The sequence below is a fragment of the Diprion similis genome, chromosome 4, assembly GCF_021155765.1.
Source record: "Diprion similis isolate iyDipSimi1 chromosome 4, iyDipSimi1.1, whole genome shotgun sequence".
Lineage (NCBI taxonomy): Eukaryota > Metazoa > Arthropoda > Insecta > Hymenoptera > Diprionidae > Diprion > Diprion similis.
This window is the reverse complement of record NC_060108.1, coordinates 17,487,980-17,505,510: the sequence shown is the minus strand read 5'-3', so window position 1 is coordinate 17,505,510 and position 17,531 is coordinate 17,487,980. Positions and strand designations below refer to the sequence as shown.

The following is a 17,531-nucleotide window of genomic DNA, read 5'->3' as shown; positions in this document are numbered from 1 at the left end:
GCAACCGGACACACGCCACCTGCGAGTTCAATATAGGTATATACGATGGATATGCTGCACAATTGCTTGAAAGGTTCGAAATTGCGAAATTAGAACATCGTTAGTTTCAGTAGGATATTTTTCGTATAACTTAACAATATCTATGTGATCCATTATGTGCGAAATAAAGACAAATGACTGACCATATAAAAAATTGTAGGGACTTAAATTTTTCGGTACAATATACCTGCGCTGCATATGCATATACATACGATTTTCATGATCTACCAATATGTCAATATCAACTAGTTACAACTAGTATTGTTATAATTATGTAATTATAATTATACAAAAAATGTAATAGTTCATCAAACCTAGCAGAAAATCAATAAATATATTGTAAAAAGTATAAACTCACCTTAAAAATGCGCAGCCCAAAGGATTTAATGAATTATCTCTATAGTGTTTTGTCGACGCGCACGTGACAACAATTCTAGATGATCAGGACATAATAGGCAAGTTATATACATAAGCATATAGTTATGCTCATGTCCATTGTGTATACCGATACGTCATCTATATCTACACATTTGTATTTAGATTGTTCGTCCACATATTATATGCATCAGTTATGTACCGTGCCTATATCATACGACTAATGACTATTATAGGTATATCATATTCTCTCGTGCCGCGAACCACTACAATATTAGTATATTGCATTCTTACCGAATAAACGATCAACCATTACCAAAATCATACCAATTATCTATAGACACTATATAAGCTTGTACATCAGTTATAGGTATGTTTAAATTATCGTTCAGATCAGGTAATTCATTAGAGTTAATTGAAGAATTAACGGCCCAAGCTTACGTGGCGCGAGTAAACATTCCGAACTTGCTTATATTTGCTGCAAGGTGCTTCACCGGCGATTCCCTCCCGCTATGCAATATAACGTTAAATGTGGTCTTATATTCGACATGTGTGCGTAAGCCAACATATTTAAAATGTACCGTTAGGTCCTTTGTAACCTTCACTCATCCAGCATTTCTTTTTTTTTTCAATTAATAGTAAGGTAAATGCAAAACCGTTCGAGTTTTGATTTTTTCAACAGCTTAATTTTCGATCTGGGTCAATTGAGATGTATAGATAGATAGATAGAACGGCAGAGAGAGAGGGAGAGAGAGAGAGATAGAGAGAGAGAATATCACACGTGCAAGTGAGATTAAGTGAGATATAGATCGACTATGTATGTAATACATCCATAAACGTGAAAAGAATGTGCGCAAAAAAGTATTTCTGAAGGTTTTACACATAATTCTATCAGATTTTTATATCTGTTGAATTATTTCAAATTTCAATATGTTTGTACGATGCAGAGATTGTCAAGGTGTCAAAATAGGACGCAAAAGATAGTAAATGAAAGTGTTTAAAACTAGCAAGTATATTACAACTATTGTAGTCAAACATTTACTTAACCAGATAGTACTGGTTAATGAACGTAACAAACGGATAACATGATGTTTATGAAGCACAATGGGGCAATAAATATAAAAGAATTTCGGGTTCATACATGATAATTTAATCATTTTATTATTAATGACTGCTATATTTTGAATAAATAATTTTAAAGCGTTTGGGCCTATTTTGCTTCACCTAGTGGCTATGTCCTACAACGTTGATACAAACTCTGCTAGATTTAAGTTAATACTTTAATTTTTGTACGGAGGGTACATTCGACAATCTTCTACTAGCGAATGATCGTTGGAATAAAACATTTGTCCTGATATGTGGTTATATGTTTCTATACCAACACTTTAATATATTATATGTATAGCAACAAATTTAATTAACAGTCTTTACGATTTGCCTTCAATCAATGAAATGAATGCTAGTACACCAAGCAACCACTATTCTTTTCATCCTTCATTTATAAGCTACTCGCACAGCAGTGCCCAAAAACTCGTGTGAAGACAAATCAATATACACAAAGGAACATAAGAGTTAGTTTCATGGCAAAAAAATCTTTGCATAAACATATCAATGCTGATGCAAGTACGCAGATTATACATAGGATTTTAAATTATATATAGAGTATAATTTTACACTTTTAAAATCAATGATATATATAATATGTAACAATATATTGTATCAACGAGCAACAATTTCATTCGAAAAACAGCAACCAACTATAGCAACACTTAATTTATGCACAAAAAGCCTTAAAACATTCCATATAGAAATAGATAAATGTGTGTATATGTATATGCATATGTGTATATATATATATGTATATATGTGTATGTGTGTGTATAAATAATATATATATATATACATATGTAGTATTTACTTAACCGGCAATTCGCCATATGTATGATATATTACTTCTTTATAAATTTAGACTACGTTCCTTCTTAATACACCTACCATTCCTTCCATGTAATACTTTATATCATTTATCAAGAATTTCTTTAGCCGAGACAAGTAAATTTAGACAAATGTAGGTTACTCAGCCAAGATTAATTATGTTCGTCTGTAAATCATTATACAAATTTTGAAGTAGGATATATTGATTTGCACTGATAAGCAATCAATCTCATACGTATATCATGCATAAAACTTTTCATCCATACAGCTTATCCCACATACATTCGGCTGACAAAGATAGACTTTGATTTTAAAAAATATCCACTAGTATAGATGTAAGCAAATTGATATTAAATTCAAATGTTGAACATAATTTGTATAAAGGTACAATATGTTTTCTTGTATAGCGTATTAACGATCGTCTGCGTTACGGCATGATACATAAAGCTGCTCTGTGATTTTTTAAATTATTTTGACTAGTACTGACTGATTATTTAATGAAGAATTGTTTAGTCATAACACTTATCAAATTCTGCTAAGTCGTGATTTCTATTTTTGTACAAATCTAGGATATTTGAAAATAAATTTTTTTTTCCAAGTTTAATGAGAGAGGTAATAAAAAAAAGTGGCTTTTTCTAATACTATTCGGAATGCTAAATACATGTAAATATTTATAATTTTTTAATCATATTTTGCAGGTTGAAAACAATTTTGGAATGCGACAGTACGATTTGCGTTCACTCTAGTCAAGTCTATGTATATACATATATATGAACAAGCAACAAAATTGTAGGGAAGATAATTTTAAATGACAAAAGAGTTGTGTAAGACAGTAAAACGACAAATCAATTAGAGGGTGAAATCCATACAAGTAACAAGAAGGAATAAAAATAATTGTAAAATTAAGCAGCACATGCATGAAACGCATTGTACCTCTAGGAATCGAATTCATTGTAATACTATCGCGTTTTGCTATCGCTTTATCGCCCTATGAGATCACAAAAGGCTGGTTATACTATGTCAATTTAATATTATTATTGCTTGGCTTACTAGTGCGAACTTTTTATGTCGTTCCAATTCCGTACAACGTGTAATATAGAATATTTACTAATGTAACGTACGATTAATACATTTTGTGCGTATCTCGTTATTTCACGTTACATTATATTCGGCCAGCGCAAAATACAACGATCGATTTTATTGTCAATCGCTTCCACATAATAGCTTCAGTTGCCAATCTTTAATTATCATCTATTTGCAGTGCGTTTAATTTCGGTCTCGTGCCGTACGTCTGTTACATACATATACATACAATACAAACAATGTCTTGAAACTAATATTTATAACATTATACTACATAGTGAATAGTTTGAAGTAATATATGAAACATACATCTGATAAATATTACATACGTCGCGCCTGTATGATAATATCAAGTACTGCAGAGCAGAGTAGCAAACAGTTATGTAGATATTATTTCGGAATCAAATTTGGGTACATGTACGGGATCCTTAAAGCAAAATTTGTCTTTACTACCAAAGTAAAAATATTTTTTGAACCCGAACATATTTCATTTAAATCTCCCACACTTGCAGTATATAAGGAGGAATAGTAGAATCTAATGGCATTATTTAACAATATGTCGAATGTACTTTGTACGTACATCATATAGTGTTCACTTCTCATTACGACCTTGTTTTATTTGTGGCTGGAGGTAGAGGGTCCCCTGAATATAAGATCTAGTATTTTTCCAATCGGGTTACAGTATTATTGGATCCAGAGATGCGAAATCGAGAAAAATCTAATACTCGACTGCCGACATAGCTACAATAAAAATAATCGGCTGATTAATTTCATTAAATTCATGTCATAGGAAAAAATGCAGTCTCGCTAAAAATAGTGACGTAAACCTCCATACTATATAATTCACTGGGTACACGCATTGCTATGAATTTCTCATTGGCCATGGATCACAATGTTTTTGATTGTACTAACATGTTACACGGGGCAATATTTATAATATGTACAAGAAACGGTACATAAATATATATACAATATATAAGTATATGTAGATATATATATATGTATATATAATATATGTTTGCTTTAAACATAAATACAGACTCTATTAACCGATTAAAAGTAAGAACAACAATATCTAATTAAAGTTTTATGAAACGACACGTTTATACAAACTTTTGTAATAAACATAAAATAATGATAATAATATAATAGAGTAATTATACATTTTTATAACAATACGTCTGGTCCAAGGAATATTAAGTATTCACGTAATCTTAGTCACTTGATGTGATGTGAATCAACTCGACGCCAGACCGTCATTAAATATTAATTATTGTCGAAGCGAATGCTGTCCCGTTTCTTATATCTTCATTATTCTTGACCACAAGTTTTCTTTTGTGGATGTATAACAGCAATAATATAATATGATATAAGACGGTATAATATGAGAGGTTGCAATTGTCTGTATATACAAGGATGAATATATGTGTACAATATAATATAATAAATCTAAGCAATGTAACTGTAGAGAATAATTACACGAAGGTAATCGAAAAAATGACTGATTTCTCTTCAATGTAATCTCAATTACCATTAAAGCCTAACATGACTTCTATGATGTAATAAATAATGATAGAAGACACGTAATAATACTATATTATTATTTCTGAAAAACTGAGAATACTTTTAAAGTATCCCAACTTACGAAAATGACACGTCGATGACAAGACAGTTTAGACATAGAGAGTTGCTTAATGGCAGTAGGGAATTGATATAAACAGTATAGCGATCTTACTAAGCCCCGGCAAAACCATATACCTCCAGCACTCTTATCTCAAAATCACCGCTGGCACATAACGGAGGATTGTTGAACGTTGAGCACCGATCCGTTTTCCCAAATCTAATATTTTCGTCCATCCATATTGCTTGGCCCTCCCTAAGAATGAATAAGTTATTATACAACATATTTAATTGATCAATTTAATAAATCTATGTCCAAATACGTATAACAATTGTAGAGGTAACTGTTTCCATTACCCGCCCCCGATAGTTATCATTTTTGTGTCAGCAGCCATAAATAATTCGGCAGAATGATGAACTCTAGGGTCATTATGAGACGAATCCATGCCAACCCAGGGATATTTAGCTCGTTCAGGATACAGACTGAACAGGAATGTTTCTCCTGTCCCAAAATATGCTTGTCTCTGTCCTTTGTCATCCTTTAAATTGCGCTCGCACCAACGTGTTGAACAATAAGCGCCAAAAACCTTACCAACAAGGAAAAATATTTATAAAGTATGTTCTACGAAGCGTCAAAGGTACGAAACACATTTGACTATTTATCGAAACATGAAGTACATGCATAAACGCCCGAATTACAACCGTTTCGATTTTGAGATAAAAAAACAAGTTTTATGTAATTCTGCAGTTGATAGATTTATTTGTCCTTTCATAAAAGGCTTATTACTAATTACCTCGTTGTTGCATGTTTTTATCATAAGAAGCGTAGGTTCATGTTGTTCGACTCTGACATAAAAGGTTGTCAGTGAACAACCGTGTTCTTCAGTTGTGTACAATAAAATTGGTTGATACATGGTAATCCGTACAGGCAGCCATGACCACAGGGTGAATAACTGTGAAATAAGTATCGTTTGATTAATCGACTCCAATATCACAAAACCACTGGTTGCCAAGAATGTATGATATCTTGACAATTATTAATATATTATTTGATATTTCAAACTAAACAAAATAATAAAAATATATAGATTAGGGAAAAAAAAATGGCGATAATTCACAACAAGCGACATATCATGCGCTTGGCTGACAAATCTAAATAATTTGAAATAAAGTATAATTAAAAAGCATAAATATAGACAGTTCGATTTATCGAGTGATTTTAACAAATAGTGTAACATTAGTTTGGTGAACTTCAAGAAATCTAATACATTACAGGTGACACAGTTTTTATATAATATATGCGGAACAAATTTGAACATTGACGTCTGAAACCAATTATAACTTGGTTAGTATTTAAAAGTAGCTCAAGACTTTCTGGGGGATAAGAAAAATCTTGACTGTTACTTTATGACAAACAATCAATTTTGGTAGTAGTTGTTCCAGCCCTGCAATTTTGACATCAATAAGGCGCCTTTCTGTGAGGACATAGTTTTCTGTCACATAAGGTACATAAAATTTTATATATAATGTTAACAAGAATACAAGGAGTTTTATAAATATTACAACAATATCAACATTCTCATGCTTTTTGTGCAAATATAATCAATCAGCATGCATGTAACACACTGCAGCATACTCGAATTACTTGCAATAAAATATCACGATTCTTGTGTGAGAAATGAAGAGCGAAATAATATGTGAGTGATTCGTGCAATGTTTTGCAATTGCAGTAGCAGGAGTCGTGGTGTCTCTGTGTATGCGTAACTATAAATGTTTAGGATATGATGAATGTAATAATTTCTAGCCAAATCAATTTCCCAAATCTTAGTCACTTACAATTCTGTACCAACTTACAGAAAATAATTGTTAATTCGCTGAAAAATAATTTATGAATCCAAGGAAAGTATATACAAAACTTATCATAAATGGTACACTTCAAAACATGTTACGAAAATCTGTTGTCCAACTCGACTGTATGAAAATTATTTTCATTTTGTTTTTATTCATACGAATAAACATTGCCTTCGAGGTACTTGAATGACATACCTGCTTTGATATAATCTAAATAGATTCTAAAATTATTTGGCTATCACAAGCATTTGTAACAGCTTCGGGACAATCACGACGCCTAAATATAATGGTAATTATAACATATACAAGAAGGCAAAGAAAAACTGAACGTACACAAACCATATGGTGGTGCAGGAGACAGCGCACAGTGAGGTCTTGTTGATTTGAAACGGTGTGATAGGGATTGTGATACAATGGATTGATGGTGACAGATCTCAGGAGGGAAATAACCGGATTGGTCTGCTGTGCATGGAAATATTGTATTATAGGGGGAGTGACTGTTAACTGACGCATTTTTCTTTTTTTAAATCCATCGAAATTAAATGAAAAAAAATTGAAAGAAACCCAGAAAAAAACGGAACGACATTCGTTTGAAATAATTTTTAAATCCTACATAATCCATAACAATTTCTTCTTTTTTATTCCAGTGAAAGTAATACACAAGTAATAATATAAAATACGAGAAAAAAAATTCTTGCTGTTATATCCAAGTATGGTTAAATGCCTTTAATTTAGATTGAATTATAATTTGAGGACTCGAGTAGACAAGCCATTAAAGTATACTTCGCAAAAAAATTGTTTAAATTGCTAAAAGTATCGGCGTTATACATGCAACATTCATTTTTATTGTCTTATATCGATTTCAGAATGGAACTTGATTTGACATTCTATTTGTTTTACATTTGCTAAACGCAATCAATTAACGAAGTATACTTACTCTGGGCACTACGTACGACGAGGATACAATATCGACATGCTACAGTCTTTACAAATCCAACTACAAAAATATTTCCTTGATATTTGGATTAGCCATGGACGATAGGTACTTACGTCAGGCGTATCTAGGATCTGGGAGCGAATACTTTGAATAGGGTAAACGCCCATGGAGAGAGCGCGCGGTCCAGGACTGTGTGCTCCCTACACCCACCACCATTAATTCCATCATGTCATCATCCGACAAAACGCAGCACAACACAAAACAACACAAACGCCATCAGTCATAATGGCATGCTCTTTTTGGGTTTTGCTTTTGCCCGATAATAAATAGGTATCCCAAAGTATCACTTGATAATAAGCAGTTATGATACTACTTATAAATACTTGAATTAAAATTTGGTGTAATGTAGCAAACATTTTCGTTCTCACTGCATTAGTACAATGAAATCCAAGCTTCAGTTTTAAGACTTCAGATTCACTGTGAGAATTTAACTTTGTAGAAATCAGATGTATGAGGGAATGGATTGTGTCGCTATGGCAGTTTCATACATAAGATCAACTGTAAATTTGTTAGCTGAATTTTTGAAGTACCTGGATGCTACAGAACTCATGCGTACTATTTCACATACGTCAACTTGTTTTCACTCCAAATGACCATTAGGGAATAAACGTATTCGTATACATCTGTGAAATCTATACTTAATGTTTATGGTAACACAGAATGAACCAATTTACTGCCAAAAAAAATTATTATAAATAAACATAATGTGAAGAGGATAATTAGATGTTGAGTAATTTTCTCTTTTCTGTAAGCAGTATATTAATACGAACATTTTATAGATGATAACATGCCTTAGTATTTGCATTTTCTGAATGTGGCAGTGTCGAAACCAGAATACTTTTCCAATGCTACAGATGTCGAGAGTTTAGGAGACATACTGATTGGATAAAATACTCTTACTGCTTGACATTGGCAAGAATATTTTGATAATTGTTACAACTTGCATCTATTTCTACAAATCAATCATACGATCGAATTTCAAAAGGTTAGATAAGTCCGCTATAGAGTATTGGCACATCCTGTAGTAACTGAATGTGTTTCAATTTCGCTAAATTTGTGTTCCGGATTGGGATGAAATTTTAATCGCGGTACACACACAGCTTTTCAAAAGATTTGTGCACAATGTTTTGTTCAATATAACAATCACAATTCAATTCATGAAATTTGAAAGCAATAAAAGGCAATGATTTTCAAACTGTGAATTTAATGAATCATTTCTCAATGAAGATCAAGGGTTCAACAAGATGAAACGTAATATTGGTGCTGGATTCATGTGAATAAATTAATATCGCAGAATGAAAGAGAAACATTATGAAATAACAGTAAAAAATTTGAATGGTATTTAAATGAGATAAACAGAGCTTTACATTAAAAGCTGGAGCGAAAGAATTCTGCCATATTATTAATCTATACCCAAGTATAATTATTAATTGATTGTGTCAAAAGGCCGTAGCTGCAAAAATCCATAATAAAGCCGGTGAAAAAATATAAAGGGATGAAAAAAATTAAAGTAAAACGATGGTAAGGAGCGAGCATATGAGAATGTGAGTAAAACAGGTAGTTCAGGGACAGAAAGGTAGCACATGAAACTAAGGACACATTTTCCAATAAGATAATTATACAATACCCTGTCTTTGTACGTGTCTTCGCACTCTTTCTGAAAACAAATTTGATAGTTGAAAAAACTTGCGCACGCTTTTTGGATAAATCGTTGTGTGTTTACCAAGCATTAATTTGTGAGCTGAATAGAATTACAAAAAAATGTGCATCAACAAATTCTGGTAATGTATGTGTGTATTTTTTGTGAATATATAAACAGTTTGCGATGTCCCTGAACCTTGGTAAGCCTATAAGACATTGATCTTACTAGAGAATTACTACAACGTAAAATACAAAGGAAATAATGTGTGGTTAGTATAGCTGACACCACAGATTACATTGTCAAAGACCCTGGTGCAGAAAAAGATTTGACAAATACAATGTAGAGCGTTAACAGAGTATGCATACGTTGGTCAACAAGATTCTCATGTGTAAATTATACTTTTCAGGAGAGAATAAACAATAACCAAATTAAATTAGAGTAAAAATCCGTATTGAAAAAGATCATAATGTTGCCAAGAGAAAACTTTTCATGTAAAATGTTATATCAGTGATATCATATAACATGTAGCATAAAAATTAAAAACTAGATGCACAGTCTTGAAAGACGAGTTTAATGCTTATTGTTTTTGCTTTTAATTGATGAATAGGCACGCAGGCTGTAATTCTTCAGCTGATACGCATGTGTATATTGCATACATACTGTCGTCCGACTTTCAATCTGATTGACATAATTCCCAAAGCTTGACGACTCACCTGATACTCAAGTCATTTTTCGTTTTTGTGAAATTCTAATCGAAATGGAAATAAATGTGAAACTTGCAAAATGAACCTTTAATAAGAATCATCGTGCAGTAGAGTTATACTTCAATCTTGGAAAATGTATTCAATCTGATCGGAAGTGCTACAGAGAAAAAAAAGTACATGTATGTGAGAATTACAGCCTATTTTGATGCTGTACATATCACCTCAAATAAATTGTTACATGCTCCAAAGGGGGTGTTTTTGTATTCATTAGAGATATGAAGGTATTTGGCAAAATTCATTGGATAGGATACTCTGTCCATCTGTAAGAGAATAGATCCTTCGTACAGAGAGTGGAACTTCGCCCAAGATCCACGTGTTTGTAATGATGCAATGGGAATTTGTAATATCTTAGTCTCATAAAATGAACGTAGATTGCCTTTGAACTCTGTTAGCTGTAACATTGGGTTATCCAAATTCTTACAACTATCAATAATAAACAAGTTATTAAATCGATTCGCTCTCAATCTTAGTATTTGGTTTTTTAGAACATACCTCTCTTATGGTGAGCGTGTGCGACATCATTTGAATGTTGACCTGAGACTGGCTCGTAGGCAGATTGTCAGTTGACCTTGACCTTGCCAAGGACCGTGAGCCTAATACACTTCGACTCTTGAGAGCCATTTCTGTGCGTAGAAAAACTCTAGATATGTAGGCCGAACTGAGAGCGCGCACCCCAAACGCAGTTCGTAAGAACTTAGCTGGCGTCACCTGTGAATTTGATTAGCCTGTGAAATATTATTCATTATGATCTAGCAACAACGGAAGGGAGCTTTAAAAAATTTAAGGCATTGAATTGAAATCGTTCAAATTATGGTTGAATCTAAAATACTTACTGGAATTTGCCGGCAGAATTTTGATAGAGCTGCGTCAATCCCATTTTTTGAAATTTCATTCATCCATTCAGAATTTTGCGCAGAAGAATGTTTGTAGAATAACAAAACTATAGCCATAGCTACTCGATAGAAGACCTGGATACAGGAAATTTTTTTTTTTTTTTTAATTAACCAAAAATTATACAGAAATTATAACAGATGAAGATTCCAACAGAATCCAATTCCAATCTACAGTTGGAATCCAGTTGGACATTAAACACAGCAAATGTTTTGAGGATTTTTGTAATGAAATTGAGTAATAATTACAGTTTCTAAAAAATAGTTTGCCATTAATTTATCAATACCTTAATGCCTTCGTGTAAAAAACAGTCCATAACCCTGACTAGATGCTGAAAAGGAAGTAGCTGTAGAATCCACCAAGTCCAGTCCATGTAGATTCTCTCGGCCCTTGACCCGGAACAATGCCTTGCTAAATGTACGGCAGCAGATTTCTGAATCAATGAAAATACCCATATACTATAAATTTGTTCGAGTATTTTGTGGGTAGTACAAAAAAATTCAATTGTATTGTATCGAGTGATTTTTTCAAGCTATACAATCTAATTGTCACAGTGCACTCCATCATTTTTAGAGACCGATAGTGAGTTATAAAATCAATAACAAAGTGTGAACAGAATTAATAATTCGATATTTACGATGAGTAATAGATTTCTGTCTCATGGAGTCATATTTGTAAATACTGCTCCTGGCAGTACCATGTTGACATTTAAAATTATTAGAGTATCGACTGACTTGTTTATTGGTCTTAAATTAACAGAAGGTTTCTCAGTACAAATATAACAAGATGCGCATGCAAAGTCTTTTGAATTACTCAAGTCATGCCACTTTGGTACAACTAGTTTCTGTAAGACTCAACATGTCGTTCAAACAATTAGGCTAATAAATTGAGGCAAAATGATTGGTAAATAGACATTATTAGATAAATGCAATCTTGTTTACAATCAACTGTTTCATAATAAGATACTGTTGCCAATATTTTTTACTAGTAAACATTTATTAGATTTTGGATGGTCCAAGGCTGAGATTGTTCACTTAACATGTTACGTACCACGTGTTTTTTAGTTATTTGCTCAACAGTTTTCCAAGTAACTTCGTAGAGAAGTTTAGTTTGCGTGATGAACATTTTCTCTTTGGCAGCAACCAAACTAGCCATACAATGGTAACACTCCTCCTCTGCAAACGATGTAAAATATTGTTTAGTGTCAATTTTCACAAAGTAAGCAAATATATCAGATATAGACTCTCCTTTTTAGTATAGTACAATTTCTGATAGAACATCATTTTGAAGTACGCTAAGGAACAGGATTTCACGTAAATGATTTGATAAAGTACTTTCAATAAATAAGCTAATTTTTCATAGAGTTTCTTAAAGGTATGATGAAGATTAGGATAATCAACCTGGCATGAAGTGTAGAAGAAGCGCTGTTATTGGATACAGCGAAGGGCTGAAGGTGATGTCGGGGCAGGCAAAACCCAGAACTGATACAACTCTGTCTGCCACGCTTCGACCCTTACGCGTCAGATTGTAAGAGAGACAATGTGTACTATCAACAAATGGTGGTAGCATGATGGATTTCTCCGGCAATTCTGTAAAATTACGTATTTTATATTTACATTGATTGTTCACAGATTTTGCAAATTGGCATTCAAGGATTGTAAACCACAGGAGTTATTTCAACAAAGCAAAATAACTTGACAATGCATTTAACAAATGAGGATTTTTTTTTAGTGGAAATAAATATAAACATTCAAAAAATGTGTCATTAGTCTATTCTCGCAAATGCTGTATCTGTTGTACTGATAAACAAATGGTGATAAAAGTATAGTATTGAAATCCCATTTATCAAAATTAGAATCTACTTCACGACAGTGTGGCCAGAAGTAATCAAGTTTGTTATGGAGATAGCATCACGTCCAATATCGCTACTTGCAGTAGTTCGGCAACCAAATCATGCCTACCTATTTTAATTAGTCATAAAATTGAAAACTACCTAGGGTTTCCACAAAATCATTAAGGTGACAGACAGAAAAGTAAAGAAGTGGCAAATTTCTGTAAATATTTCTCAGTAAGATCCAAGCCTAACATTCTTTACAACGGTTAGGGGATTACTAAATTCTGCTAAGTCATAAACTCAATATATCTTGTCGTTCACATATAGATCCATCATAAAGAATGAGTTCATAGAAAAATCAGGTTGTTAGATGAAATTAGTTTGATAAATGGTGCCACCAATAGAAGACATAAAATTTGTAATATCATGCATCCAAGTGAAAACTCACCTGTGGTGCCAAATACTTGATTGACCATGTCCCAATAAAATCCATCCAGCATGTTCTTGCCGTGAGTATGCTGGTTGCAAAGCGCTGGCCATAACTGTGCTCTAATGCCATTATTGAGTGGCCAAGCATTATCTCTTATGATCAATTTGACCTCTCTCTTCCTCCCTGACTGTAGAAGCACGTTCACCTCATTGAAAGTCTTTAGTGCTTGCTTTTTGCTGGTCGGTGACTCCGGATGAATAACGATATTTGTTGTGTCGACATGAGGTGGGAACACATCGTCAATATCGACATTGGACTCTTCCTCCAACACTGACAACATATTTGGCAGATTGTTCATGGGAGAAAGAGATTGCGTGACCAGCATGGCAAAACTGCTACGGATTGTAACTATCCATCTTAAATGGGATCAGAGTCATGGATGTCTGCCTATGTCATATCTTGCGATGTCTCAATTTTCATCTGTAAGTAACAAGTGAGCAATGCCAATTGGTTCCTTCAATCATTGCATCTAGGAGTCCAGTTTAACATAAAAATATTTTTAATTATATGCATATTCATAAATTGCAGGTACCAAATAAAGGGGTGTGGGAACTGCTTGTATCTTACAGGTTATAGATATGATAAAATACTATTTAATCTGGCAACACTCAGGTATAAAGAAAAACAGTGTATAGTTTTTGAAAACTTTTAACGACGATGCCAGGTGCTAATTGAGAGCACATCATCAGGTTAGATCAACTTTACCGAAGAACTATTCATTGATTGTATAAACAAGGTGGTAACTTTACGTTAGACTTCAGATGTTCTAACTATAAAGACGATTCGTCATTGGCAAGCCTATTAAGCTCAGTTTAACTTGGCACTGAATTAGAGAGCGGCACCCTCTAAAAGTAACAACCTGTAAGATATACTATGCTTTATTTCAACCTGCCAGAAGAGCAGTTTTCTGATTTTAGGATGGAAAATTTCAATCAAATTAAAAATATTAGTTTTGTGTGAGCTATTACGCTTAACGCGGAGAAAGCAGTGATATATTGAAAAATTGCAAACAAGAATTTCTTGTACACTGCTTGATATTCAGTTAATAGGAAAGAGTTTCGTCGGTGATGTAATAATCACATGTGAGATAACTTATCTGGATTAGCAGAACAGATCGCCTTGGTTTCAAAAAATTTCATCGGTCTCTTAACTTGATATGTTTTGTGATAAATTGTTAGGAAGATATAAAATTTTGCTGTAATGTATGAATGTAGTTTAAGGGAATATCAGAGAATAAATTTTTATCTATGAATTGCTTACATCTATTAAGTATTTAAAGAATAATACTCCATGAATATTGAGTTGTTAACTCCACGTTACTCACATGAAAGATATTGGACAACAAATAAGTAAGATAAATCAGTTACATTTGATAAGAAAACGATCAAGAATACGTATGATGATAAAAAGAAATTGAAATAAGAAGGAAGAAAGACGCAAATGGTGAACAGAACAAAGCATGTGACATGTGGTAAAACACTTTAGAATTGAATCGATTCATTATCTGCCTCTGGAGAATGGATGAGTAGAACAAGAACGAAAGTGAAAAGAGTAAGCGAGGCAAATCCAGATGCGAGACCAGAAATAGAACTAATCTGTTGCATTTAATGTTTAATTATAAGCTAAACATAATTACAATCTCACAACTACTACTGCTTTATCCATACTGTGTCACCTACTAGAGTAGAACCACAGTCGTAACATTCAAATTCAAACGCATAATAATATTTTTCACACAGAAATAATTGATGGGCAGAAAATTAAATAGAACTTGTATTTCAATTGTTAATAATAATATGATAGTGGTTATTACTTTTGAACTTTTAAATCCAACCCTATGTGCTAGATTATTTGCCAAGGTAATATCTGAGAAGCATGGAAGGAAATTCCCTTCTCACTGATATTACATGCTTCGATTAAATGAATTGGTAACAATGCTATTTTACCTTCATGTGTATAAACTAAAGTAGTTAACTAAAAAATGAAAAATACATATTTATGAATTCAGTTATAGCTGTTCGTTCTATATGTATAATTATATCTCTATTCAAGCATTGGTGCGCAAGCAGCTTGAGTTTTGCTATAGCTAATATTTATTACTATAGTTTCGAATCTCTTGAGGCACTTGAATTATATAAATATATCTACCAAAAGTAAAGTGCATACCGATGTACTGCAATACTGCAATTGCACTCCTGGAAATGCTCTAGGTAATTCAATTTTTGTAAATTTATAGCAAACGCAATGTTTTGAGAGAAATTTGGTGGATTCAGTTCCGGCTGATTAATCGGAGGGAAGCTACACTTGAGCCTTAGTCTTGGCGTTTATACATGTAGCAGAACTGAACAGCACAGATAAATAAAAAAAGAAAATATACACATAGATACATAGATGCACCTTATTTTTTCAAGTTTATTTAGAGTTAACAGTCAATTTTTAGATTTGGCAGACTCCGTATGTATTAGCAGGGGATAAGAAAAGGTGATAGGATAAAATTGTGTCTTCAAAATACTAAAGAATGTAATAAGTTTTCAGAGGTATTAGAAAATTTCACATAAGATTCCCACTGTATGTTCCTCCAAGGAGTAGCTGAGAGTGGAGTATGATCAATACGTGTTAAAATTGGAACAGAAAATGTGTGAACAGTGAATTGAATTTAAAAAAAAAAATGAGAGGGTAATATATTAGGTGACAAAATGCTTCAATCAACAGTTGGAACGCATTAGGAATTTGAAATTATGATAACCTTCATCTATATTTTAGTTGAATGGGAGGTTCCCGTTCAGGGGCTGACATTTATTACATCAAATATAAATCACTTAACAACGTCCGGATAGGAATATGCGATTTATACGAAACCAGGTGGTTAGAAATAACCTAAGATATCATTCTCGAAGGCTGACAAGAGATGTAAACGAGAATTAAGCAGAGAATAAATATTAATAAGATAATATTAACAACAGGGCGGAGTCGGGGACGGCGGAAAAACAGCGGAAAGCGCAGGCGATCTGCAGCCTACAGCTCCCGTATTAAGTTGGTTCATAGTTGGTAATAAAGCGTTTTTCTTCTTCTAAGACTGACATTATTGTTCTTCTGATTATGAACCAGGCGAGATCTAGTTAAAATCTGTATCGGCATCATTAACGTCGGAGATATCGAATGATTTTTGTTTAATTAGAGAGCCGAGAAATGAGACTCCACTTACCGCCAGTTCCAAATCGTTCCCCGAGTCAATCGGAGTGCACAGAGCAGCGCCAGAAATGTTCCAATTCTAGTTATATGATAATATCCTTTACCGTTGAACATGTACAGTTGTGGAAATTAATAAATCAGTCTCCGGTTAAACACATTAATCGCAGACGACAATCAGAGCTTTACTAAGAGCTTTTTTTGCAGGTGCGCTGACACTGGTTACTCCCAACGCGAATTATTAGCAACACGTAACCCGCGGTCACCTGAGAACTGTTTACAATATTCACTGAAATTGACCCACTGCCTTTTAACTTATTGTAACAACTCCACTTTGCCCGCGTATGCGACGAACTAGATTATTGGCACTGCCACTGCTGACATGCATTACTATATGTACATTATTATCTGTTCTAGCTAACGATAAATTGTAGAATGCAGCTCTATAGGTATCAAAAATACAGAACCACAAATCGTGAATATGAAACAACAGACGAGCTGAGTATCAAGATATTGTCAAGCATCGAAATATCCCATCATTACAGACAGATGTCTCACTGGTCAAACGCAAAGAAGAAGGCTGCGAATCACTCCGGTGTGAGGCGCAACGGTAGCAAAATTGATTGTTGGCGCCGTTTCTTCGCGGCTTGTCACGCCGCAATTTCACATCTGATTATAGAATATACCAAAGTATTCGTATGTACATGACTATGTCTTACGGTTAACACGTAGTCCTGAGAAGCCCTAAATTATTAATTTGCCGAATCGGTCGTTTAAATCAAGTTAAATCTGGATTTACGAAAGAAGTCAACCAATCACCA

The 17,531-nt window shown here is 33.4% G+C and overlaps 1 protein-coding gene across 7 annotated transcripts; it reads right to left on the bottom strand.

Annotated features, from left to right (window-relative positions):
* Positions 1-2,814: 2,814 nt before the first annotated feature.
* On the bottom strand, positions 2,815-17,241 carry LOC124405688 (GTPase-activating protein skywalker). 7 transcript variants are annotated; one of them, XM_046880801.1, is made up of 12 exons: positions 16,727-17,240; positions 13,480-13,941; positions 12,598-12,786; positions 12,248-12,372; positions 11,484-11,630; positions 11,140-11,274; positions 10,799-11,014; positions 9,528-9,557; positions 7,954-8,040; positions 5,847-6,005; positions 5,410-5,639; positions 2,815-5,308 (listed from the first exon to the last, which is right to left on the bottom strand). In XM_046880801.1, the coding sequence occupies exons 2-12, from the start codon at positions 13,844-13,846 to the stop codon at positions 5,167-5,169; spliced, it is 1,827 nt and encodes a 608-aa protein (XP_046736757.1). In that variant the 5' UTR covers positions 13,847-13,941; positions 16,727-17,240; the 3' UTR covers positions 2,815-5,166. The 7 variants fall into 7 exon arrangements, with proteins under 7 accessions (XP_046736757.1, XP_046736758.1, XP_046736762.1 ...); XM_046880802.1 differs by lacking the exon at positions 16,727-17,240 and adding an exon at positions 16,268-16,639; XM_046880806.1 differs by lacking the exon at positions 11,140-11,274 and having other exon boundaries at positions 16,727-17,241.
* Positions 17,242-17,531: the final 290 nt, after the last annotated feature.

Bases quoted from the DNA above. Each gene is read 5' to 3' on its own strand.
- LOC124405688 (XM_046880801.1), bottom strand. From the start codon at position 13,846: ATGCTGGTCACGCAATCTCTTTCTCCCATGAACAATCTGCCAAATATG. The intron at 11,275-11,483 runs GTATTGATAAAT...TCCTGTATCCAG, and splicing joins TTTTACACGAAGGCATTAAG to GTCTTCTATCGAGTAGCTAT. The intron at 9,558-10,798 runs GTATGTTCTAAA...ATTTGTTTTCAG, and splicing joins ACACGCTCACCATAAGAGAG to AAAGAGTGCGAAGACACGTA.